This window comes from Oryzias latipes, assembly GCF_053564925.1.
Source record: "Oryzias latipes strain Hd-rR chromosome 1 unlocalized genomic scaffold, Olatipes_Hd-rR_3.1 chr1_Y".
NCBI classification, from domain to species: domain Eukaryota; kingdom Metazoa; phylum Chordata; class Actinopteri; order Beloniformes; family Adrianichthyidae; genus Oryzias; species Oryzias latipes.
Genome location: NW_027616335.1, coordinates 56,839 through 83,560, shown reverse-complemented (window position 1 = coordinate 83,560; position 26,722 = coordinate 56,839). Strand labels below are relative to the sequence as shown.

Below are 26,722 nucleotides of genomic sequence, written 5' to 3'. Positions count from 1 at the left end.
GACAATTTGCATGTCACCGCATAATGAGGGAGGCAACGTCATTTCACCATAGGAACCTAAAAAGCACTTTTAAACGCACACTTTTCTGCTTATTCCTTTTTTGTAACAGTGTAGGGCCTTAACCTGAATCATCATTTTCACTCACCCTCAACTATTGGGACCAGAGATAAAGATTTTATCAACTTTTAAGTCATACAATTGTAGTTTTTTTTTTGTCACACGAAAAAGTATAAACTCATCTGTCAGTAGTAATATGTAAAAAATGTATGCAGTGTGTAAAAGTTGGCTTATATGACTCAGGTGTGGCAGATTTGATACTTGTAACTAAAGAAGCAAAAGATGGTCAAAATTCTCATTGACAAATTGCTTAAAATATTTATAAAACATCTTTTTTTAATGCATAAAATAAAAAATCCTGTTACTTAAAAAACGACAATTGATTGTATTATTCTGCTGGACAAAACTAGTTTAACATTTGAGTCTTAAATATTTTAAATCCACATTTTCTATGTGAATTGTAATACTTACCTGTGAGTGAAAGTCTCGTGGAGTAGAATTCAGCGTGAAACCTCAGTAAAAATGCCCCCCGCTGTAGGGCATTTGAAACATGTCGCCTCTTGCTTCTGCAAACAGGGACGTTTGATGGAAGCTACACCCACCGAGCACGCGGCGCTTCAGCAGGCGGGCGCGCGGGGAGGAGGAGGAGGAGGGGGCAGAAGGAGGGAGATGCTGCTGCCTGTCTGCCTGCTCGCTGAGAGCAAGGAAGACCAACGCAGCGAGGCACAAGTCAAGCTGCTAGCTGGCAAGGCAGCATGGCGGGGCTACAGGACTTCCACCAAGGCAGCCAGTGTCACGGGAAAACGTGGATCGGCGTACTATTAGGAGTAATACAATTGTTGATTCCCTTTGTACAACGCGGGGAAGCTCAGCTGCAAGGTTTGTTTTACACCTTTATTTTACTCTTTTGGGAGGAAGTTGTAATCATTACAACTGTGTGCAGTAACGAGACCGATGCAAAAAAAAAAGAAAAACGTTAGCTACCTGAATGAAAACGTTAAACTTCAAATATGGCTAAATTGCACAAAAGAAAAGAATGTTTAAATGTGCTAAAAATATTTGGAGTTCGTTTTTGTGACCTAATGAGAGTAAATGTTGGTTTCTACCAACTTGCAAAGTATTGTGGCTAATGTTTACCGTGCGCTAATGTTAGTTCTTGCTAGCTAATTGCTGTGAAACTTGCTCTGACATTTCCGCGGCTGCTCAGGCTGCGGCACCTTAGGAGAAACAATTGGGCTTTAGTGCATTATCCCCCACACCTCTAGTTTAAATAAATTCCACCTCAATTTGAAATATTGTCCCCCTGGAAGTTGATTTTTTTTTCTTTAAGTTGTGTAGCCGCCGTGCTAACGTTTTTTTTTTTTTTTGCTAAACAAGCTGCTAGCCTTTGTCAGGCTGCCCAGGCGAAGTCTCCCTGTCTGTGGTTGTCACACACTCCCTTTCTGTTCATTTCTTTGGAACATTGTAAAATGTGACTACCTGGCTACGTGCACCGTTTTTCTGGATTTGAATACCTATTTAATTTCAATGATGAAATGCTTTTGTCACGATGCCAAACATTCAACAGCTGAAAAAGATGTCTTGTCTCCCTCACAGCTTTGAGTCAGATCTCCACCAGCGTGGTCGAAGTCTGGCAACCAGAGGAGGCAGATCCCTTCGTCCCGCTTCAGGTATTTGTTGGGCTTTCTTTTTTTGTCGGATGCGTTTGTGTGTGGGAAGGAACCGAGTCTGTGTGTGTGAAGGGACACTTGCTTGCTGGTGAATGAATGGCTGAGTGGTGCAGAAACCATGCTTTTGTAGAATTAAATACTTGTAAGCATGTGTGTTGCCGTATTTGTGCTGAAGTGGTGATCACGGTTATGTTTCCACATTTGCACGCAGAATTTCAAAATAAAGCTAGATTTTGACTGACACCTGTTAATTAGTCCCATCTAAGTCTGCAGGATTTAAAAAAAATAAAATCATTGGTATATATTTACTTAGTAGATCTGCACTTTCCTTTATCATGGTCGAATACCTTTTAGTAAACATTTCCCCTTAATGTTGTGAAGCACCTACTATCCTAACATTAGTAGTCAAGTGTTTACTATCTGCTATCCTGCCATGTGGTTATCAGCTGACTTTTTTGTCACCTGAGAAGGGGAGGGTCACCTCCTGGGCTCTCAGAACCAGGTTATTGATTGGTCATGGTGGGCTTTTCTTCCCAAGCAAAAGCAAAGTTAATAGTTAATTAGGAGCTCAACCTGCTTTCCAGGAAAGTATTGGGTCCGTTTATTTTTGAGGTCTGTTGAAGTTCATAAACGGTTGCTTTGCATGTACAGATGGATCAGAGTCTGCATTTGGAAAAAAAAAGCCAACTAGTTTGATATACTGTTGATTTATTTATGGGATTTAAGAGAACATTTAAGCTGTTTTCATTTAAGCCCATGTCAATTCCAAATAATAACTGGCTAAAAGTACTGATAAGTATCATTTTCAGCAACGACCTTACGTTTTACGACACCTCTTAAATTGGTTGTGTCATTTGTGTCTTCACACACTGGTGCTGACCTGTAAGGTTGGTTTATTTTTATGTTTGTGGGTTGAGCAAAGTAGGGATGGAGTGTGTGGAATAGCAACCAGACATAATCTATACTAATAATAATAATAAATGCCTAAAAAGCATTTATAAATCTTTTATAACTTTCCCATGAGAAGGAAGATTCTGTTTAGTTTTTGAAACAAATAACACAGGAAGTTTGGGTATTTTTGAGTTAAAATTTCAGTGCAGCTGAATAGAAATATCTGTTGTTCACTCAAAAAATGTAATTACATAATTGTCAGTTTGTATAAATGTGGTTAATATAGAGAAATTTAACGCCTTTATTCTTTCCTGCAGAGGGGAGATGTCGTTTTGCAGTTTCAAAATTGTGATTTGTTTTTCCATAACAAAAAGGTTGCAATTTCAAAGTTTTTCATATCTACAAAGTATGTTGATATTTTCATACTCATTTTTCCCAGTTCCTTCTACTTTCCATACCAAAAATGAAATAGTCATTCTTTTTTTTTGAAAGTTTAGGACTTTCTAGAAGTAAATAAATGTTCTGCTCTGCATCCCTTGTTTGCAGCTAACTAGTTTACTGTCCCTGAGATTACACATTAAGGTCTGCTGCAGCTGCTGATGCATTCACAGCCATCAAGGTTGTTTCATCAAACCAGAACTACATGCGCAGATCTCATCTACATGTTTTTATATTTGCATATTCCAATAATTATAGTTTTATGCAGTTCTTTGGTGATATTAATCTGCACTTTGTGGCATTTTTTTGTGTGTAAAAATACTAGCCAAAGCATGGTTGGACCCCAAGCCTTCTTTTCAGATCAATTATATCTGCTTATACACTAATATAAATTACTTTAGATGTAAGTTAAAAAAAAGTGATATTCTTTTAAGTAAAACATTTGGTCCATTCTTTATTATTGCAAACAATATTGAGATTTACACCTTTAAATTCGTTTTATAAAATATTTTATTCAAGATGACAAAGTTGGTGAGGTTTTATCAATGTATTCTCTACTAATTTAGACCTATTAACAAAATTTTTTTTTAAAAGGGGATTTTTTTGTTTTTGTATAGCTGCTATTATGAAAACGGGCAATTCTGAGTGCTTTAAAAAGATGTATAAAGCTGTGGCAGCAACAAAGCAAGTATTTGTATTATATAAAAGATTAAAAAAAAGACCCGTAGCAGTGCACAGGTGGTGCAGCACGGATGAAAAAAGGCTCAAGAGAAGATGTATGTACAGATAAAGAGAGGGAATTGACATTTAAGATATAAGTCAAGGAGGGTGGCTATCTGAGTCTCTATTACAGTCACTTATGCTTATGTGTGTTTCCATCCACTTTTCCATTCATTCTCATTTTTATTTATATTTCTGTTAGCTAAAAAAGCTTAACTCTAACATATGTGCACAAATGTCATGAGTAGAGTTATGAATAAAGTGCAGCTCCTGCTTTTTACACCCGTTAACAAATCTGTTGCAGTGATCAGACCCAGCATTTCTCAAAACAATTCCAAGAATGATGGATGAGTCTCTTTGAACTGTATTTTCTTTGTGATTTATTTGTTTACTGAGTGGAAAAATCCCACATAGGACAGTGCAGATAATGTGATGTGTGCTTTGATTGTGGCCTTTTGTAGTTGATGTCTATAGTAGTGTGTTTTTTAACCGTTCATAATCCCTCTAAAATGTAGCAGTCTGTTCACACTTGTGTTGAGTGGTTACTGTGTTATGTGTGAGCGTGTGGGAAAAACACCAGTGGAGTAATTCACGCACCATCCCAATATGATTTTATTAGGGCCAAATTATAAATCCACTGTATGAATGCAGCATTTTTGACGCTGAAATCTTTCAAGATTTGAAAAACCTGATGTAACTAAGTCACAAATGTGACCCGAAGAACAACAAACCCTTTAAAAATCAGACGTGAGGAGCATCACCTTTACATTAAAGTCAGTGGATGACTTAAATAATCTGCTTTTTTTACCAGTGCTGTTTTAAGGGGGACATGTCTGCAGATAAACCCTTTTTAAAAACAAAAACAAATCAAAACACAAACTGTAAGCCTGGAGTACAATAAACTGTTTTGTTGTTTATTTTCAGGGGGAGAAAGAACGAAGGAGAGATGGAGTCCCTCTAGAAGAAAGGTAAACCCTTTTTTATTTTTTAAGCAATCCCAGATTGCTACAGGAAAAATTACACATTAATCATTCAGTGATTGTATAGAATGGCATTACTTATTACCCTTGGGGAAAAGGGATAGACGTTCAGACATTCCTCATTACTGAGATACGCAGAGCCATTTAAGAGATTCTGTTACAAAGATTGTCAACTGGAAAGGATGTCTTTGCTGTGGTGTTCCATGTAGATTATGGCAGCATACAAAGATGTAAAGAACAGAAGCTGAGCTGTAGAGGAATATGTTTGAATACATGCAAATCATAGCTTGTTACAGTGTAATAAACCAAAATGAGGCAAGAAAAAATGGGCCCTTTTAAAGTCTGGTCCTGCATGCAGGCTATATTGTTTATGTTGGTAAAGCGACGGGTTGGGGGGGGCAGTCTCTTACCGAGGCACAGAACCAAATTCCTGACTAATTTTAGAACTCCTTGAGAGGAAAAAAAGGAAGGTCTGTCTTTCCCTGGAATCTTTGTTCTCTCAGAAATATTTCGATAAAAAGTTGATTTCATGTGGAAATCAACTTTGTTTTGATATTAAATGTTTAATTGTTCAAAAGCAAAGAAATTCAGAGGATTTTCTTTTTTTCTTTCTTCATGTTAAGAGTTATTCTCAGTACTTTTTTAGCCACACATATACCGGTACTTCTTTTTTTTGTACTATGTTGCTGCATAGAAAGATCATTGAGAATGTCATGCGTTAGATTGTTACCATGTTGCTACTAATACACATGTGTATATCAGGATAAACATATCACTAAAACTTAAAAAAAGGGAAGATGCATGTCGTGAAAACTAATTGATATCTGGAAGTAAACATTTAAGCCAGTTTCTTTAGTGGGATATTAAACATTTGGCTTGACGCTATAATTAAAAACGACTAGAAAAAAATTATGAGTTTGTTAGTCGTGTATCAACAGGTTGGTTTTTCGTGTTTTTAATCCAAGGACTTTGACTACTTAAATTCAATTCAATTCATTTTTATTTGTATAGCCCAAATTCACGTCTGAAGTTGTCTAAAGTCCAAAACTGAGAGATTTTTCACATTTTTTAAAGAAGTCCTTACAGAAGTTATGTTTCCCTGTTAAAATCGCGTATTTTTTAACTTAAAAAAGTAAATAAAGTGTGGTAAAGTCATCTTCTGATTTTAGCTCAGGTTGAATTTTTTTAAAAACAAAGCAGACAGCAAAAGATTATTTAAATAAATAGTTTTGTAGCTGAAGAGCTGTTGCCTCATTTGGTTCATAATCTGTCATTAGTAAACAGTAATTGCTTGGTAAAGCACCTTTTTTCCATAAAATTCAAAGACGTGTTGGCAGAAAAGCATTTGAAAGATTGTTGACCTGATGAACCCCCTAAACGTGTAGACCGTTGAGGGTTATCGGGTACTTAGCAGGCCTGCCATCACCCCTTCCCTGTTTATTGAGCAAAGACAGGACAGGCTCCTCCAGACGCTCTCATTTTGTACAAAGAAAGGTGCAGTGTTGCTTTAAGATGTTTAGAATAGCAGAACTAAATAGTTTTAACACTAATTTCTTCCATACTTTTCTCCAATAGTAAAAAAATACAGGAAAACAGGTTTCTAACCACATTTCTTATTTTTTCCTCAACAGCAGTTCTCCATATACACAGGAGAGGGGCAAACCATTGCATTTTCAGCCCCCACTTTTGGAGTTTGGGACACAGTGAGTGCTGCTGTAACTTCCTGCTTTCATATGCTGAATAAAAATAGATGTTTCTCCACCTCTACTGGTATTGATGATGAGTATTAGTCACATTCCCTAATATTGTAACAAAGACAGAAAATCCTGATTTTAACATCTTAACGTCTATTTAGTCTGGGATTTGATGAACAACGGTTTTCGAGGTTCAGTCTAGAAACATTAATGATTACGAAACAGTTTGTCTTTCTAATATTGAAATTGAATAGTTTCTATAGAAAAACATCTGGTGTTTATCATGTTTGTCAAATACTGTATAGTTGGAGGATTTTTTACACGTCAGAGCATTTTTCACACATGACCTTTATGAATAAGACCTTCCCTCCTGTTCAGAAACATACTCGCACTGCAGGATTTACCACCAAACGACTCAAAAAGAGGAACATTTTTCATTGACCTGTATAAAAACAAGTCTTTGAGTCTTCTGGTTGTATTTTGTTTTTTTAAGTAACCTAAATCTGACTTCTGAATGGCTGACGCATTAAAGAACTGACTACCTTCAGGCTTTGACTAGTGTTGCAACCTCATAAAATAGTGAAATTCCTATTGCTTTAGACAGCTTTGAAAAATTACAGGACACTCTGGTTCCCTAAAAGAGGAATGCACAAACGTTTGCTATGTTGACGAAGTTTACAAATCATTTTATTTGAAGTAATACTAAAAAAAAGAAGGTTTTCGACTAAACATAAAGGTATTTTTACTGTTGAAGAAGAAAGTGAAAAGCATAGCAGTAACCCTGCCTTTCAGCTTAGTGTGCAAAAGAAACTGGCTCCACCTAAAGGAGTAAAAGTGTTTCTTTCATACAAACAATAGGAGTTTGACGCTGTGGCTGGGCTGCAGTCCCAAGAGCTCCTATTAAACGTAAAGTTGTCCATAATCATTTAGTCATATTTTATATGAGTAGTTTGGAATGCAGAAACCAGGCGTCCCGGATCGCAAGTGGATTCAACGTTTGCACGTGAAAAAATGTAAAAGCTTAAAAAAACAAACGGGCTACGAGTTAGAAACTATGAGACCCAAGTTTCACATATGATCTGTGGTTTCCTCTTTTCTGTAAGAACTCTGGGAACTCTTGTTTGTACTTTTCACTTTACCAGCAGGTCTAGAAAAAATGTAGGTCTTTTAGACCAAATATGTTGTGTAAAGACAAAAGTGGCACAAAAAAGTATTTTTAAATTTATGTTTTATCGTACAGCTTTTGAGCAGTGCAGTCACTAAAATTGAAAGTGAAGTTGGAAAGAGGAAGTGAAACCAGCTTCGTTTGAGGCCAGAGTGACATATATGTCAGGTCTTTGCATTGTTAAGTTAGAGCTGGTTGTACATAGTTTATATTCTTACAAAACAGGTTTGGTGCATTCTTGCAATGATTCAAAGTAACCTTCCTTTATTAGGTTTTGTTGAAATAGAAATGTTTGCAACATTTTATACTTTTAAAGCTAAACTGCACATATACTGTTCAGATTCTCCCTTTGTGGCCATTTATGTTTTGCTCTTCCTACCACTCGTTGTGGATTATTAGTTTTTTTCCTCCAGATGTCAGGCACTGGTTAGCATATTTCTCATTCCATCTTTGAGTGTAGTAACCTGGAGTTTGTTCTGATCTGAGTATGAAGAAAAAAGCTGTTTGTCCATTGGTGATGTAATGTCTTCATAGTATACAGCAAAACATAGTGTCTTTGCTTAAACAGTAACTACAATCAACAGCTTTTGTAGCTGTTTGGGGTTTTAGGGTTTATTCAGTCTGGACACATTTGGTTTGCTTAGAGTTTGGCTCGAAACGGGAAAAGCCCGCTTGACGGCGATCTGTATCCAGACCAAACGCAAGGTTCAGGACTCAATCCAGACCAAATGAAGTGGACTTGATTCAAACCAAATGGTTTTTGCAGTCTGATTACACCCACTTTCCTATCTTGCAGCTTTATTTAGTTTAATCAACAGAACGACTCACAGCCTCCAGATGCTGACACTTATTTGCTGACTCAGTGTCGTAATCTGAAGATGAAAAACTTTGCTCATCTTTTATGGCCTCAATATGTTTATGGAACTTAAGATAAAATGGAAGTGAAAATATGTAAATCTATTCATATTTCTCTTCTAGAATTTTATTTAACTCAAACATTTTTAACCAAACACACACTGTTAAATAATCAATCATTTAGCATAAATATACTCTGATTATTGAGTTTTGCACTAAGCGTTAATATAAGCTCACTGTGCTTGTTTGAATTATAGCCAGATCAAATTTAGTTTGAGCAGTCATCTGGAAACGTGAGCTAATTTGGTTCAAGTCAGTCAGGAGGAACCGTACTGTGAGAGGTTGATTTCTAAAGATCCTTTTGAAGCCGTCAGTTTAGCACTTTTGCCCTTTTATTGACTTTGTCCTCAAGCTTTTGCAGTGACCTTCTGGATATGGTTTTGCTCTCTCGTCTACAGGCCTGTGGGGCTGCCAAGAGCTGAAACCATATATATACACAATCCTAGTCAGGAGGTCTCTGTGACTCTTCTGTCAATGTTTACATCCAGCAAGCATTTTTACATACCTTCCTTTCACAAAAGTGTAAGTTTCCACAAAGTCTGCAGACGTCTGGACGCTTCATGCTTTGTAAATGATTGATTTCTCTTAATGCCATAACTTGTAAAACTCCTTTCTTTCCGTTTTTAGGTGATTCCACCAAGAGGGAAGGCATCTTTTAAATTAATTTTCCTCCCATCAAACGAGGGCAATATAGAAAACACGTTATTTATAAACACTTCAGCTCAAGGGCTGCTGTCATATCAGGTCAGTCTACAAATCTTACGACTAGCTTTCCCGTTGAGTTTACCACTTCTTTCTGTTTTAACTTTTATTATCGCATAAATGAAATATTACTGCTCATATGCTTGTTTCATGCCCCCGGTGTGGTCTGAATGAAAAAATCTTGTCTCTGCAAAAATATTGAATCCATTCATTGTGGATTGATTGATTTGGTTAGTTGTAAGCAATTTCAGTAATAAGAAAAAGGAAAAGACGATAAAAATAAAAATACAGACCGGTGGATACAGCGTTACCTCGCTATATTGTGATTTCACTGATTATTTTTCAATGCAATTTTGCATGCTTTTTTATTTATTTTTTATTTATTTTAAATTTGTTTTCAAATTTTGAATGTCTTTTTTGTACAATGCATTGTTTTCTACATCAAGACATTATCAGTCGATCTCCTCCGTGCCGTGTCTGCTGCACAGAGTGCGTTCAGTTTGCCAGAGTTACATAAATCTTTGCTCACCAGCAGACCCTTTTCATTCCATAACACTGGACTTATTTTCCAATCAAGGTTTAAATTTTTTGAGTTTAAACGGGAAAGAAAAATGTGAAATGTTCATATCTGTACAAAAAATGGTATAAAGTGTGCAATGAGGGGTTTTACTGCCCTAAAACATCTGTAATCCTGCTTTAGGGATTTTACCTCTTTCGGTATATGTATGGAACATAAACCCTGCGATAAACGAGTGAACACTTTATGTCAACTCTATTGAAGATAGTAATTCATAAATTGATTAGCAAGAAAATAAAATGGTGCTATCTTCATGACATAATTGCTTGTACAAACATATTTGGACAGACAAATCACTGTGCACTTGTGCTCACAGTGATGCATGTTCATAATTTGGTTTAGAAATGTTGATTCAGTTTTCACATTTCCGTTTAAAACCAGTTTGTTAGAAGATGAAATAATTTTCTTATAACTGCTAGTTTAAACTGTATTAAGGTTAAACTTTAGAGGAGAAAAACTTACAGAAAAACCTGAAATAAAGGATTATGTTTCTTTAAAGGAATTGGCCAAACAATTGAATAACTAATAATTCAGTTTTTTAATTAATTACTTTTATAACTCATGCCTAATGATTACCCAGTAATATGTGGTGCTATCAAGAATTACATCTTCTGTGTTTATTTACTATCTTCTTTCCAATTCAATTTATTTCAATACTTGCTTCCAACCTAAAAGGATTTTATTTTATCTTTGACCGTTTTATTTTAAGGATTTAGATTTTTGATCATCTGTAATCAATCTAATCACATTTGCGCACATATTTTCCATGTATTAAAGTGGCTGCATAAAACTCATCACAGAAGCCTAATGTTTGGTTTACAGTGAAACCTCAGTTTTAGCTGCATTTCCAAACTGCATGTTTACTCCTCACAGACCGATTTATCCAACACTCGATTTTTATCTATTGTCATTTAGATATCTTATGTTTCATGTCAGAGCTACAGATTCTTTGTCTGCTAACAAAAACTGTGTCTATTTCCAGGTATTTGGTGTGGGAGGTCACCGAGGTTCATTAAAATCTTTCCAAAGAAAGGATAATCTTGTGATATTCCCTCACATCCAAAGCATTAAGCTGACCCAAACTCAGGTAATATAGTGTTTTATTTGTGTACTAGCTCGTGAAAGTTGGGCATAATGGTAAATAGTGTCTTATCATTGGAAACGGCTGATTTCCCTTTCCTACCAGCAAAGATAAACTGGGCTCCACACACATATAGACACTTCAGTTTTTAGAATCACACAAACAAGTACTTTTTTGAATTTTTATTCCTGTAGCAACAATACATTTTTTGTGTTTTGCCATGTACAACCATTTATTTGTACACATTTCACAGTCATGCCTACCTCTCATATCATTTTAGAGTAAGGCTAAGCATGTGCTAGAAGCATCTGAAAGAAGGACTCGCCTCCACAACAGGAAGTGGGGTGGCAGTTGCAAAATTTTAAGAGAGCAGACCTAAAGTTTTCACCATCACGCACACTGCTGCTCAGGCTGGATTTATTTTTCGCATTTAACGCCTTTTTATTTCTGTTAGTAGTTCACAGAATGTTTGCCCGTCCAACTTAAGTTCAGCTTTCTGTCCAATTCTGTCTACCAGCTTTTGTGTTTCTTCTAACATAAATAGTTTTACACAAAAAAAGAGGACATTCAAGGCCTTTTTTTCTGTCCTCTTTTTGCCCAATTGAATTTGACAAAGCTGTGACTTGTTCTCACTTTACAGAGGAAGTGGTTCAGACTACACTTTATTTGGATCTTCTCAGATTGTGACATTGTTGAAAATGTCTGACTTTACCAGCCAGCATGTGAAACTTATGTGTTAGCTGAACCTTTAGAGATCTTCTTAAGTTTTGTCTTAAGGACATGAACCTAAACAAAAAAAGGTAGATTGTGTTATTATAGTAGACTACTCATTTGTACCCCCCAAAGTTTTGTTACATTGAGAAGGTCTTGTAGCGATCTAAAGTTTCAGGTAACATTTGTGTGAAAAATATTTGAGTTAAATTCATTAGTGTCTGTAATGAGTCTAATAAAAAAACTACAAACTCAATACCAAAGCAAATTTCAGAATACCGTAATTTCCGGACTATAAGCCGCTACTTTTGTCCTGCGCTCACAGCCCTGCGGCTTATTCAATGACGCGGCTAATTTGTGGATTTATTTGGCGGCTGCCATGAACGTACTTTCGGTCTCAGAGAATGGGTTGAATGCTTAATCCAACTCCAGGCAACAAGTCAATTATTTTCCAACACACCTCTAAGCTGACAAACAGCATGGACTTGACTTCAGGTTAGGGCTGAAACGATTCCTCGAGTTACTCGAGTTACTCGATTACAAAAATTACTCGAGGCAAAAACTCTGCCTCGAAGCCTCGTTAAATTCCTATGACGCGCACTATACGGGCGGCGCAGGGATCTGATTGTGTCACACGGACCGTTTATTCACACGGAACTTTTGAATTTAGTTGGCGCGATGGCGGAGAATAGATCTATAAATAAACGGCAGAAATTGTCCAAAGTGTGGGATCATTACACACTTAATAAAGAAGAGAACAAGGTGCAGTGTCTCTACTGCAAAATAGAGCTGGCATACCACAACAGCACATCTTCCATGAATCAGCAACTGAACAGAAGACATCTGCGCGACCGCTGGAACCCCGACGCCTTAGGCGCGGGTCCCGCGCCTGCCGCTGGCAGCAAGCGAGGGGCGGCGTCCGCCGCTCCGCGCCCCCTCCGCGGCGACCAGCGCGGGCGGGCGGCGAGAGCCCCTAGCTGCGGTATTCAGGCGACCGGGCCTGCTTTAAACACTCTAATTTTTTCAAAGTAAATGCTTCGGACCCCGCAGGACACTCAGCTAAGAGCATCGAGGGGGCGCCGAGAGGCAGGGGCTGGGACAGGCGGTAGCTCGCCTTTTGGCGGACCGCGAGGCTTCTTTAAGCATTGCAAAAATAACAAAAGCATTATTTTTACACGAAATATAAACAATGATAATGATCAAATATGTTTTCCTGATTTTTTATTTTGAATGGCCTTCCATTTTGGCGTTGTGCCACCCTTTCAAAGTCTTCTGTCCCCCCCATACAAAATGTTCTTTTCTCAAGACCAACTTAAAAACACCAAAAGTAACATTTGCATCAGAGCGGATCTTTAAAATCAAATGCTTGTTAATTTTACAACCACATCATTTTTGTTATGCATTATTTGTTTTGGTCGTTCAAAAACACACACAAATCGTTTTATCCGATTACTCGATTAATCGATCGATTAAGTGCCAGATTAATCGATTACAAAAAGAATCGATAGCTGCAGCCCTACTTCAGGTCTTAGACACTTCAGTCATGGTTCAACAAAAAGAAACATGCATGCCCAGTCGCATCCCAGAATCCTTTGGTGCCAATAGACCCAACGTGCACGTAATCGCAGCTTTCAAGTTAAAAGCAATCGTTAAAAGCAGCGTGAAAAAATCCACCATCACCAACGGGTTTGGAAAAGCCGGTCAGCTGCGTGACAGAGAGAACAGCGCATGCTCAGGAGTGCATTTACATCAGAGTCACAGTGACACTAGCCCATCTATTTAGCAGCTCCGTAATATACGAGATGATCTTTTAAACGTACGTTTATTATTGTTATGTTATGGTTATTATGAAGCGCCTGTTTGCTCATCATTTTATTTTTAATCTGTGTGGTCAGTGCTTTTTTGTGGCAGAACGAAGCCGGAAGAACGGTTAGGTGAAGGCTAACAGGCGCTAACAACATTTAGCCTGGATGAACATGAATCGATGCGGGAAAAGCTGCAATCTGCAGCTTGGCTGAACGTAAATATGTGGAAATAACATCAGCCTTTATTTTGTCGGGACACGACTGGAAACACAAATCGACATAATTGTTTGAACGGTTTCTAAGGACTGAGCGGAATTTTGCTTTGAAAAGCTCACACCGCCCCACAGCCGGCGTTTGAGCTGGAGACATGTGTTGCTCGTTCACATAGAGCTGCGGGACCGATGGCAGTCTGAAGGCTCCCACACGTAACTACGCATCCGCCCCTCATCCACAAAACGTGCAGTATTAAGTCCGATTGCTCTGCACAGGCACGATTCGCTCCGTCCACCGGCGCAGTGGGGACGAAGCGCTCCTCCCTGGAGCCGCCCTGGCCAGGGGTGTCGGAGAGGATAGGAAGGGGAGACAAGGAGCCCGCTCGGCGAGTGCGGAGCGCATAAGCATCTGCGGAGCAACAGTGTTTGTTGTGGAAGGAAACTTCTGACGCACGCGCTGCGCTGAGGCGCGCGCTTTTCAGTCGCTGCTGCTTTATTTTACTGGTGTGTTTTTTTTTAACCAGCCCTGTTACTACCATAATGCTGCCGCGACACAAGTGGAAGGAGAGCAGCTCTCCCGTTCTCCTCTCCATCCACTGCTGCTCCTTGCTCATTCTTTAAACACTGACAACAGTGTGGCGAGCCGGGGGTTGGACCCGCCTTTAGCCCCTAAGACTCATGGGAAATGGGGTGTCGCGGATGTAAATTTCCTCATCATAACTGAGGGATGTAATGTTGATTATATGGTTACTGTTTGTAATTTTATGTATGATACCTCAATTGTCAATAAGTAAAAAAAAACTTTAAAAAAAAAAAAAACATAACCGAGGAACTTGTGAACAGAAGTGAGGTGCATGCTGTTTGGCAGATGTGGGTGTATTCGAACACATGAGCTGACGCAAGATAAAAATTACACCCAGTCTGAAAGTCAGGACAGGCTTTGTCAGGCTGACGATGTTGCTTAATGCATGCGGCTTTACACTGACGCAGCTTATGTATGTTAAAAAGAAGTTTAAGACGTGAAACTAGGTGGGTGCGGCTTGTAATCGGGTGCGCTCTATAACCCGGAAATTACGGTAATTGCAAACAGCAAGATTCTTTATGTCTTACTCATTACAGTGTAAATGAAAAAAGAAATCTACAGTTTGAACTTGTGTTGGTGCTTATTGTCCTACAGGAAGATGCGTCCAACATCACTATTCTGGGTCTTCTCCTGGAGTGCAGCTTACCCAAGAGTTTGCAGAACAATCCTCAGGTACTTCTCCTTATGTTCTGCATCGTCAGCATTTCAGCATTTGTATATATAATATTATTAACATTAAGGGTGCCCGTTTGGATTGAGAATTTTCCTTGCATTCCTTTACATAAAGATACAGATAAAGCAAAAACAATAGAATGTATATTTGTAATAATCCATGGTCATCAGAGCAATGCAGCCATAGTGGTAGTTACGTTTTAAAAATAACATGTGGTAAAGAAAACTCAAAAAGAAAACATTTTTATTTTTACATTATGTATAGTGTTTTAACTACACACTTCATACACTTTTCTCAGACAGACATGAACATTTTTATACTTGTCTTGTTTAAACTATCAAAGTTAAAACCTTTGTAGTAAAAAAGGTTCAGCATTATAGAATGAAAACAAAGATCTGCTTGCAATGGAAGATGTGCGTAAATTTTACTAGCTGGACACTGGACAGGGTTCACGGCACAGAAATTGATTGAAAATGTCAACCAAGACAACACAGTGCGCTGTTTAGGGAAAAACGCTCTAAAAAAATTGCGAGAGCATGAAACGGTGAACCATGACATCGCGAGAAAACGCTGTACAAATAAATCCTTTTTTATGATCATAATTCATCTTTATTATGGTCAAGCATCTTGATCCTCTCCTCATGCTTCTAGTTTCTTGTCTTTATTCTCTTCTCTCTTTAGGGGTCGTGCCTCCACAAGGAGGAGCGCCTCAGTATGCAGATTAATCTGTCGGCTCGGGGCGACCGGCCCGCTGACCTGGACAAGCTTAAGCCCTACGTCATTGAGCACATTTTGTTCATGTTTGTCGCTCCTTCTGCATTAGGTGAGTGTGGCTGACCTTTGGTTCCAAAAGCGACCATTAGCAAGTGTGGCAGGAAGTTACAAAGTCACTGCTGTTAAGTGTAAAGTCCAGCTTTGAGCAAAGATTTGATTTGGTGATTAAGCAAATATTGCAAAACCGCAAAATGCTTTTTGTTTTCATATGAATCTTGATACATTTTTTATGAATATATCTGTTTTGCCTTTCAGAAGGGAACGCTAAAGTAGGAGTTTATATGTTAAATTCTGGTGGAAAAAAGCTCTATATAAAGGTGAGCATCATTTTTATCCTTTGTTTAGGTTCATCAGAGCTAGAATACATAATGATTGCAGTTTCTTAAAGATGTTTTCTTTCTCTGTCTTTCAAGGACATGCAGGTCCTGTCAAAAGTAGAGATCAACCTGGACATCAATCAAGTTCTTCTCATACCAGAGGCAAAAAACTTCACAGAAGTAGCTGCTTTCTCATGTAAAGGTATTTTTACTCTCATTGTACATGTACATTTTCCATTAACTCCTAAAGCAATTTATTGAGAGGTAAATCTTTTGGTTTGTGTTTTTTTTTCCACCAGGTTCTTTGTCAGGCCATGGACAGAAATGCATAAATCATATCAGTTTAAAAATAATGGTAAATCGGACAACCTACAACTTCCCTGGAGTACATATTACACACAGGTAAGTAGAGGAAGTTGGCCTCATTTGTGCTCGACTGATGACCTGTAACGCAACAAAATGCTAGCTAACAGTGTTTGTTGGTGCTTTCTGCAGATGGAGGGTGGCGGACCTGTTCAGTCTTTTTCAGGTCAAACAGAAAAATGCTAACGAGGTGGACGTATGGTTCACCAATCCTCTCCATGTGCCGCTCACTGTGTTGAATGCCAGCCTTTCAGAGAAGCTGCAGGGCTTAGTGAAGGTGGGCCTGGGTGTGTCCTGTGGGAATGGAAGATGTTGGAAAATGTTGTTTAGCCAATTCACTTTGTGCATGTGGATTCCTACTATACTTGTTCAGCCATTTTTAGTTGAATGTTTGGTGCAGATTTTAACATATGGTCTCTGTCGCCCCCTGTCTGTCAGGTGATGAACTTCAGCAGGCCTCTGAGAGTTCCCTCTGGCTGCTGGCATATTCTATCCCTCCAGCTGCTAAACACAGCCGTGCCCATCAACCAGATGTTGACCCTGAGTCTGGATACTACCCTGGGCACCACGCTGCATATTCCTCTCTACTTCCATACTACTTCTTCCAAGGTACACTATTGTCTCTAATGTGTAAAGTAGTGAGATCATGAGGAGATGTGAGAAATAAACCCAAAGTGGCTGTGTGCCGTCAGGGGGAAGTGGTGTTTGAGGCTGAAGGAGAGTGCGGACACCATTGTCCTCTCAGATTATCTGAAAAAGGTGAAACTGATCAACTCAAATTCTTTTATCGCTAAAAACAGCAACTTCATTTCTGGAGATATTTTGTTTTTTAATTTTATTTCGACTGAATGTCCTTTAGGTCACTCGGAGTGGCAGCGCTCTCTTCTCCCAGACTTTTCCTCCTCATCCTGGGCGGTGGACAGCAAGCTGGCCTCTGAGCTGTGCTCCCAGTGGCAGAGTTGTGAAAACAAACCCTCGTGCAGGTGCAACACAGACTCATGAACACATGTGCTTCATGCTTCGTCCCACAGAGTTGATATCATAGCTAAAATTGATACTTTTGTCTTTCTAGGTGGCCTAGACTCACAGTTGAACCATCCTCTACTCTAGACTTTGGAGCCACAGCGGTCAATGAAAGCAAAGTGGGTAACTTTTACTAACTAACTGAATATATTTTGTAGTTACAGATGTTTGCATAATATGTAAGGAATGTATTTTTCCAGGTAAAGGGATTAACTCTGAAGAATCCCTCGTCGTCTGTTGTGTCTGTGGAGATTCGAATCCTCTCCCTCTACCCTTCTCCTTTAGAAGCTTTGGACCTACTAAACAAATGGTAAAATATTTTGTTGATATTACAGAAAACTAACTTCTAAAGTTTAAATGTTTGGTCTGAGTGTTTCCTTTGTTTTTGTCTAACAGGTTTGAAATAAATCCCCTCAACGTCAACATCAGTACATCAGAATTTTTACTGCTGGCGCCTCCCCCTAAGGTAGAACTGTTTTTATTGAACAAATACCTATTTAGTCATTCTTCTGTTGTGCTTGGTTCAGCGCTAATCCAGCATATGTAATCTGTCTTTCTTCAAAGACGATTGAGAACGAAGGAGCATTAGACATTAGACCAGAGGGAGTTCTTCGTCTGTTGCTGCAGCCGTGGGAGGTCAGGGAAGTGTCAGTGGTCTTCACCCCCTCAGAACACAAACCCACCACCACTATTCTTGTTATCAGGTATCATTCATCTTTATGTTATATATTTTATAAGTTTCTTTTAAAAAATACACTGGTTCCTAGCTAAAACGTTGTTCACCTTTCGTGGAATTTTTTTTTTTTTTTTGCTAGTTTTTTTGTTTTGTTCCTACAGCGCACCATTTGCTGCGTCCGGATTGGCTGTTGAGCTTGTCAGTCAACCTTCTTTGTGCCGTGTTTCCTGTACAGAATGTGCGCAGTTTGCCACATCTACATAAATCTTTCTATAGTACTACACTTAGTCTTCTATGACGGTTAGAACTAAGAAAGAAACGTGAAAAAGTCTGTGTGGGGGTGGGGGGTGGGTAAACAACCTTAAAACATCTATAATGTATTATTTTGGATTTCACATATTGCGGGTATTTTTAGTACATAAGCTTTGCAATAATAGAGGGAACACTGTATATCAAAATTATAATTAATCCCACTTTGTTACAGTGTGTTTGAAATAAGTGCAATTGGACTGAATTTGCTGGATGATGTCCAATAATGTTGGACTTGAAGTGAAAAACAGACATTGAGTCTATTGAACCATTTGAGTTGGTTTCATTGACACAAAATGAATTCATGATACGCTGGATGAAAGTTGAAAATGTAGTGGTCTCAACAAAACAGGCAAATATTTTCAAATAAAAGTGAAGATATGTTTAGCATGCATAGTGTAGGTCACCTGAAGGTCACTGTACAGGTGAAATGTTTGACTTTCTTTCTGCACATTCTGCATCTACATTTGCCCCTTTCGTATAAAAATCTCAATGCAACCAAGCTTTAGTCGTGACCATCCTCTATCTGAAAGAGTTCTGACTCCATTCTTTCACAGATGAAGATTTCTGCCTCTGTTGGTTTTACCCTGAGTCATTTTTAGCACTGCTATCAAATTTAGTTTTGAAATCTGTTGCATTCTTGTAGTGGAACCCTCACATCTCTGTTTATAACTAAAATGGAAGAGAGCATGTGATCTTAAGTTTTTTTTTTTATATCAACACTTTCTTTGTTTTTTCTTTTGAAAACAGTGCTTTCAATATTTATCTCTTTAGCTTGCAGACTTTTACAGGTTGATTGGTAAACACACCAAGGTGTGTTGCAGTGATTTGTGTCTTTGCCTTCCAGGAACAACCTGACTGTCTTTGACATGGTGACAGTGAAAGGTCACGGAGCCAAAGAGCTGCTGAGAGTTGGAGGCAAGCTGCCCGGCCCAGCGGCCTCCTTACGCTTCAATGTTCCTCAGTCAACTCTGATGGATTGTCGAGATGGTGAGATTTTAGTCTGAACCTGAGGATTCCTTTTTTGTGGAAAACATCAGAATGAGTTATGTTATTGCATCCTTCCATCAGGTCTGCGCAGCAGCAGCAAGCCCCTTTTTGCCATCAGAAAGAGTTTCAAGGTGGAGAACGCAGGAGAGCTTCCTCTGACCGTCATTTCCATGAACATTAATGGTTACAAGTGTCAGGGGTTTGGCTTCGAGGTGCTGCAGTGTCCTTCCTTCAGCCTTGAGCAGAACACCTCCTCTGAGATCACTATAGCGTATGTCAAACTTCACGCCATACACTCGGTTTCAGCACCTGACTTCCTGGAAGCTGACGGCTCCTGTTTGGTTGATTTTCAGGTTTACTCCAGACTTCACCTCCTCCTGGGTCATTCGGGACCTTACCCTTGTGACCTCCCGCGGCACCACCTTTCCTTTCACCCTCAATGTGACGCTCCCCCACCACATGCTGCCGCTCTGTGCCCAGGTGGTGCCTGGCCCCAGCTGGGAGGAAACCTTCTGGGTGGTCACCCTCATATTCACGTGGTTAGAAGCTCTCAGTGTTATTTAAATTAGCTAGACTTTTATTTTTCCAATGACTTATAGGGTCAAATGATCTCAAAATTATTTTCTTTTGCAGCTTCTCCTTGTTTGGTGTGTGTCTGATGGCTTTTTATCAGGCACAGTATATCCTCACGGAGTTCTCAACACCTAGCTTAAGGAGCAACCACACCTCCGCCCTGTCCCGGGACAACGGCTCCGTCAACAATGTTACACCCAACGGAGTAAAGTATGTACAGCTACTCTATTAAGTTCAGAAACATCACACACATGCAAATATTTATTGTGTGAAACGTGTCATTTATTTATTCTGCAGTAAAACAAAGGGAAGTTGCAAGACTTATGTGGACACTTGTCACACATCTGACAAGGGGAAGGGGCGTGGCTCGCCAGTGTTAGCCAACACCCCTGCCCTTCGCCCACAATCCTCCAAGAAGAGCTCCTCTGTCTCTCCATCCCAGCAGCCAAAGAAACACAAAGTCTCCCTCTATTACTCCAAGTACAAGTCCAGCACCTCCACCGCTGCAGCCGCCTCAGTGGATGAAGAGCATGAAGAGCTGACTCCTGAAAGTCCTCTCACTCCAGACCCCTGCAACAATAACCCTGCTTTCATTGATGAGCTGGACAATAAGGCAGACGATCTCCAGAGCTCTATGGAGGAAATGGTGTCAGCAGCCGGTATGTTTCCCATGGAAATCCCTGCTGAGTTCCCCACAGACGCCTCTCTGGATCCAGGATCCAGACCCGTTCTGCTGTTTTACAGTCCTTTGGACAGGAGCTGCACAGAGCACTATGCACAAAAAATGGATTCTGAAAAAAGGGACAATTCTGAGCCAGAGGTAAGGAAACGCTGCTGGATCTATTCCTCCATGTGTTTTTCTCTGTTTGAAGGTCCCTCAAACTCTGTAATTACAGACAAATATTCCCAACTCCCTTTTTTGGTTTTAGGTAATAGAAGAAAGCAAAGGCCAGAAAAAGAAGGGGCAAGGTACAGAGATGTTCCCGACAACAGGAAATAAATCAAAGAAGAGTCGCAGAAAAACCGAAAATGCTTCCAGGTGTTGTATTGCTTCCTGATATGGGTTCAGTTCAAATAAAAAAGCTGTCTAAATAAAATTTCAACAAATACTCTGAATTTCTGTTTGTCTCTGCAGCGCCCCTGAGCTCAATGGGCTGCTAACATCAGAGAGAGACAAAGAGACAGAGTGGAAAACAGGCGACCACGGTGTCTGTGGAACCCGCAGCAGGAACCGGTGCAGCTTCAAAGCAGACGACCTGAAACCAGGACTGAATTCAGAGAACTTCCACAAACAGAATGGTACGTATCCACCTTCTATGTTCCAGCAACTGCCAGAAGTTCTCACTAAACGGAGCTTGGCATCCCCTCAGCTTTATTTATTAAACTTCAAAGTACTTTATAGAAACAAAGATTTTAACTGCAGTAAAATGATGATAAAATGAAAAATTGTAGGAGTATTTGGTGTTATTAAAAGAGCACAAAATCTATTACTATTTATTCACAGCCTTGAAAGTGGGTTATTAAAACCAACGTATTAACCCCATAAAAAGCAGTAGTGGTTCGTTGGTGCTTTTTTTCTTTTTCAGGGTAAAATCTCCTTTCATTGTGGGAATTTCTAAATGTATTAATGACAGTTCCACTTTTGTTCCTTTTAAATCATTGCTTCTGTTTTTGTTAGCTCAACTTTATTGGTTTTGAGTGGAATTCTCCCAAAAATAAATAGAAATCTAATCAAGTTGTGTTGGATCCTAATCTGAGTTGTGTAACTTGTGAATCAAAATGGAATCGGGTCAGTACTTGGACGGCCATATCCAGCCCCACACAGCACAATGTCTAATTTATCAAGCTACTTTGGCTATGAAATATGTTTTATATCAAAGTTTGTAACTAATTTCAGGATTTAAATTAGAAATGATTTTTTTTGTAAATGGATAAAATTAACTTAGATTTACTTCTGTCACCATGAGGTTTGACGACTTCCACATATGATGCCATCTGTTTGTCTCTGACTTTAAATCCAAAAAGGAGGACATTTCGCTGAAACCTGATCCACCTGATGGAACTTATGGCTTTAACCACAATGACGCCCTTTGATTTCCAACAGGTGTGTGTCCTGCTCGCACTCACAGAAAGTGCCAAGCTCAGCGGCGTGCCGACGGCGTCTGCGAGTCGGGTTCGGACTCGGGCAGCTCCACAGGCAGTTCCAGGACCAGCAGAGGGAGCTGGGGCAGCTGGAGCAGTGCCAGCAGCATAGAAGGAGACAAGGAGCACAGTGCACGAGGACAAACCTGCTCTACCTCATCCAGAAAACGTACGAGGCACCACATGCTTTTTTGTTCATGAGATATTCTGTGTTATAATACATTTTTGAAGTAATCAATTATTGGGTTTTTGTCCAAATTCTAAAATAAAATCACCATCAATTGTTGCAGTTTGGTCTGTTTAGATGATCTCTTTTTGCTCTTTCAGGAGACTCTATGCAGTACAATAGCTACTCTCAAGAAAGAGACTACCAGACGGTGAACGCAAACTACAAGACTTTAAGGTATTAGCAGCTAAATAAAGCTTGATTAGATCGTTGTGCATCTATGTTACAAATCCCTGCAGAATCTCAGTCCATAGGAAGAAAGCCATGCCCACTCTTTTAAAATGACACACACACACACACACAGACTTAAATTTGCTAAGTTGATGGTGGATCTTGCTGGTCTTTGCCTTCGATGTCCCCAGCATGAACAGCCTATACCATAACGACGCGTGCCAAAGCCCAGAGACTCCAGCTCCCAGCTTCATGCCAAGTTTTGCTGCTGTTGCTGCTGGAATGGACAAAAACATGGGTAAAGACAGCAGCGTGAAGTTTTGTGTAAACACACACAATTTTTGTCTTTTCTCTGTTGCGTTGATGGAGTTTATGTTCTCTTCCAGAACAAAGCGGTCAGTACCCACCTGGAGAGCCTTTTTCAGCGTTATCCATCCCTCTAACCAACGAGTTCAGATACAACACCACCGAAGCTCTGCCTTACATCGCTCAGCCTGCAGCCTCTGGGTCCTATAATGGGTACGAGCAAAACAATCCATGTTTATCTAAGTCAGCTCCTGGTGCTTGGAATAAAGAGGAGTGGGACAAATGTGTTGCGGTGTAAATGTCATAGATCTTAAGATGTTTTTCTTCTGTTGCTAAACTGTTTTATTTCTACAGGTTTACATGGAGCAGTGCAAACAGGAATGGCAACAATCCCCCCAACTACACAGGTACACGATTTCTTTGGTTGCCTGATATGTTTGTGTAAAACATTGTGTTTGATCTATTTTTGATTAAAAAATATATATATAGATAAAATGTTTTCACCTTAATAAGCAAATATTCTCAGACTCGGTTTTATAAAATCTTTTTTGGAGACCTTTTCAATATTTACAATTTTAGTAATACTTAGATTGTGTGGGTTCGGTCACATGAAACACTGAGTTGCTTTGGACTTTAGATTTGGGATTTATTTATCCATTTTTTAAAAACTTTTTAAATTGTAAGTCTTTCCCTTTTTTTCTTCTTTGGTTAATTTGAGGTAGCACAGATGAAATAAAACCCTTTTTTCTGGATCATAAGACTTCATTTGGACATGACAAAATCCTTTCTATAATTCTGTTTTCAGTTTAGATTAACTTTGTCATCTGCCACTTTTATTCTATGTTGAAAAATATTGAGGCAGGATTTAGGATGGACAGATGAGAAAAAGATCTCATTTTCTGTGTCTATATATTTGTTTGTTTATCTTTAGTTTACCGGTATATTGACCCGAGGTTTACCGGGACTCTTTACTGTTGAATGATGTAAACATCTATGTTGATGGTTGAGCTTTAGAAGAACTAACTATTTCTAATGCAGCCCCTCTGGCAGTCCAGGTCATTGCTTACAGGGGGGCAAAATTGTGTTTTTCATTCACCAATTGTGCAAAAAAAAAGTCCATAATGTTCATCATAGACCCACTTCAGATGTGAGAGACAGAATGAACAAAAGTAGACGAAGAGCTATCTCAGGCCACCAGGGACAAGCTTGTTCACCTGATCAAGACTGAGATGAACAAAAACAAGCCGCTTGATGAGAAGAGATCAACTGATGGAGCAATTATTAGAAAATGAAAGAAATACAAGATCACAGACAATCTCCCTCCACCTGGGTCTGTGTGCAAGATCTCCCCTGGTGGGGTACAAATACATGAGAACGTTCAATGACCTGAAGAGAGCAGGGCCAAATTAGCAGCTACAGTGTGAAAAAGAAAAACTAGTGAAAACCTACAGAAAACGTTTGATTTCTGCCATTGACAATCAGAGTTACATTATAAATTTAAGGTATAAATATTGAGGTGACCTTTTGTTTTAGACTAAATATTTATTTTCTGCACCTTTGTGCACATAAACTCACCACATAAAATCATACCGTGTGATTCCTGGATTGTTTTTTCTACATTCTTTCGCTCACAGTTGAAATGTTTCTGTGATGATTAGGACAGACCTATCACTTATTTGAATGGAACAGCTTCATAATCATAAGTCAAATGAGGCTTTGGGTCAACTATGATCACAGAAAATCGTCTCGTGTCACATTTGTTGCTACCGGTACACAAATTCAGATTCACGTTTCTGTCCGTTCTGCTCAGTTTACTCGGTCTATACAATAATAATTCATGTGTCTTTTCTACCATTGGATTTTAAAAACAAGAACTCAATGAGGCATAAGATTATCAGGTTTGTTTCCTTTTGTTTTTATTTTAGACAACGGAGGCTTTTCCGGTTGTTTTCCTCACCAAGAGAGCCGCGACATTCGAGGTAATCAGCCCAGCTGGAATGAGGAGCAACCTCGGAAACCGCCCACAACCTGGAACTCTGCGGCCTGTGTGGGCAGCAAGGTAACCTTTTGCAACATCTGACTCCTCACAGTCACCTGCTAAATACAAGCGTATAAAAATAGAGCATTGTTAACTCATTAAAAGGCACTGCACTGACTAAAATCCAAATATATTTCACTTAAACCATATCCCCGGTCTTTTATGATCTATTTAATGGGGACAGTGCACATTCATGAACATCTATCTGCACAGTGATAGATTTAAATGTGACAGATTATAGCAATTATGCTAATTTACATAATTGATTCCAGTTTACTAAACATCTCAATGGATTCTGCTTCTGCAATTACAATTTCTTTTATTTGTCTTTTTTTTCTTCTTCTTTTTTGTAAGTGTAGGTAAATGAACAGTCAATCCTGGAAAACACTTATATCTATGACCAGCTTTTAAATTTAAATCTGGAAAATCCATTTGCAAATTCAAAAAAGTGTTATTTTTGTATTTTATTTAAAAATATTTTTTTTATCTTTTTCACATTTTAATCAGAAATGCTGTGAAATTAAACAATTGGCATGAAAAAAAGACTGTATTCTCATTTCTAAAAACAACATGGTCCTTGATTTTTATTTTTATTTTTTTCATATTTTCTGACCCAACAAGCATCGTAGTTGAACGTTTGACCAATAAGGCAATTCCAAGTTAAGATTGAGTTAATTTTGACAGCATAAAAAAACTGTCATCCCAGTTGTAAAATATTTCAAGGACTTTGAAATATTGCGATTTAATGCCAGAAAATCAGTAATTCCTAATCATTGAAAATACTTTCAGCAAAGAGCCTATTGTGTGGATTTGCTCTAATCAATGTTATTTTCCTCAGCCGTTCTTCCCAGCGACCCGCAGCCTGTCACCCATGTCAAGCCTGTTCGGGTCCATCTGGACCCCTCAGAGCGAGCCGTACCAACGCCACTTCCAGCCCGATCGACCAGGACCAATGTCCCCTGTGTTCCCAGCCACACCCATCACACCACCGCACTCTCCCTTCAGCCGGGGGCCCGGGGCTCCTTATGGTCCAATCCAGTACCCCGGCTTCAACCCGTTCGGCCCCCACATGAACCTGGACATCTGGAACTCTTCCTCCAACCGCAGCTCCAACTCGCAGCTCTCCAATGACTCCGGCTACTGCGGAGATGTTTAGGAAAGAGAACTAAGAACGCATACCTTAACAGTAACTGCAAACACGTGAATCCTTGACAAAGAAAGGAAATAAAAATGAATGTTCTTTTATCAGTGATGGGGAAAATGTGAAAATTTCTTTTATGTTCCAATTTTCAAACGTTAAATGTTGTGAGAGGTCAAACATTTGTTGTATATTTTTCTAGATGTTTTGCAGTTTTGATCATGGAAAATAAAGAAAAAGGACCTGGTTTGCTTCTAAATGACATTACAAAATGTCTCACTTTTGGAGGATAATATTCTGAATCAACGTTTATAGTTCGACGTTGTAGACCAACTAGTTCTGTAAGAAAGTCAGTAAATTCAGTAGTTCTTTAATTTAGAATACCGTACATCAGATCACAATGATAACTATTTTGCAAATATGAATATTAACGGCTGCCTAAAGTTTTAGTCTTTGATTTTTGAGATTTTAGAAACATTTTAGTATTGTATAATATTTACCCAAACTCCTTTTTAAAAGTACATTTTGAAATTTAAATCCGATTATTTTTAAGTGGAAAACGGAACAAAAGGGCTCAGAGTCTACAAATGTTTTTTCTTCCTTTCAGATCTTCATTTTTTTAAATAAAAACTGTAACTCAGTATTCAGGTTATAGTCAAGAAATCCTCAATTTAGTTCTAAACTATTCACACACTCTAAACCAAGTAGATGAACACGAATCTGGATTAAACGGAGGGAGCAGTGTGAAAGCCCCTAAAGAGAACAGCTTTAGGAGAGTTTGGAGTTTGACGTGGAAGAGACC

The 26,722-nt window shown here is 39.0% G+C and overlaps 1 protein-coding gene across 4 annotated transcripts; it reads left to right on the top strand.

Annotated features, from left to right (window-relative positions):
• Window positions 1–564: 564 nt before the first annotated feature.
• LOC144981251 (transmembrane protein 131-like) lies at window positions 565–26,192 on the top strand. 4 transcript variants are annotated; one of them, XM_078943617.1, is made up of 34 exons: window positions 565–936; window positions 1,654–1,727; window positions 4,701–4,744; window positions 6,388–6,459; window positions 8,929–9,052; window positions 9,158–9,274; window positions 10,792–10,896; window positions 14,796–14,873; window positions 15,556–15,697; window positions 15,904–15,965; window positions 16,062–16,161; window positions 16,265–16,367; window positions 16,461–16,605; window positions 16,767–16,937; window positions 17,021–17,087; window positions 17,188–17,311; window positions 17,401–17,470; window positions 17,552–17,661; window positions 17,748–17,817; window positions 17,916–18,055; window positions 19,184–19,326; window positions 19,408–19,597; window positions 19,680–19,865; window positions 19,960–20,109; window positions 20,197–20,719; window positions 20,829–20,938; window positions 21,035–21,198; window positions 22,004–22,210; window positions 22,369–22,444; window positions 22,630–22,736; window positions 22,825–22,957; window positions 23,099–23,151; window positions 24,670–24,803; window positions 25,621–26,192. In XM_078943617.1, the coding sequence occupies exons 1-34, from the start codon at window positions 813–815 to the stop codon at window positions 25,936–25,938; spliced, it is 4,536 nt and encodes a 1,511-aa protein (XP_078799743.1). In that variant the 5' UTR covers window positions 565–812; the 3' UTR covers window positions 25,939–26,192. The 4 variants fall into 4 exon arrangements, with proteins under 4 accessions (XP_078799743.1, XP_078799741.1, XP_078799744.1 ...); XM_078943615.1 differs by having other exon boundaries at window positions 16,062–16,167; XM_078943618.1 differs by having other exon boundaries at window positions 702–936; window positions 6,391–6,459.
• The last annotated feature ends 530 nt before the right edge of the window (window positions 26,193–26,722 follow it).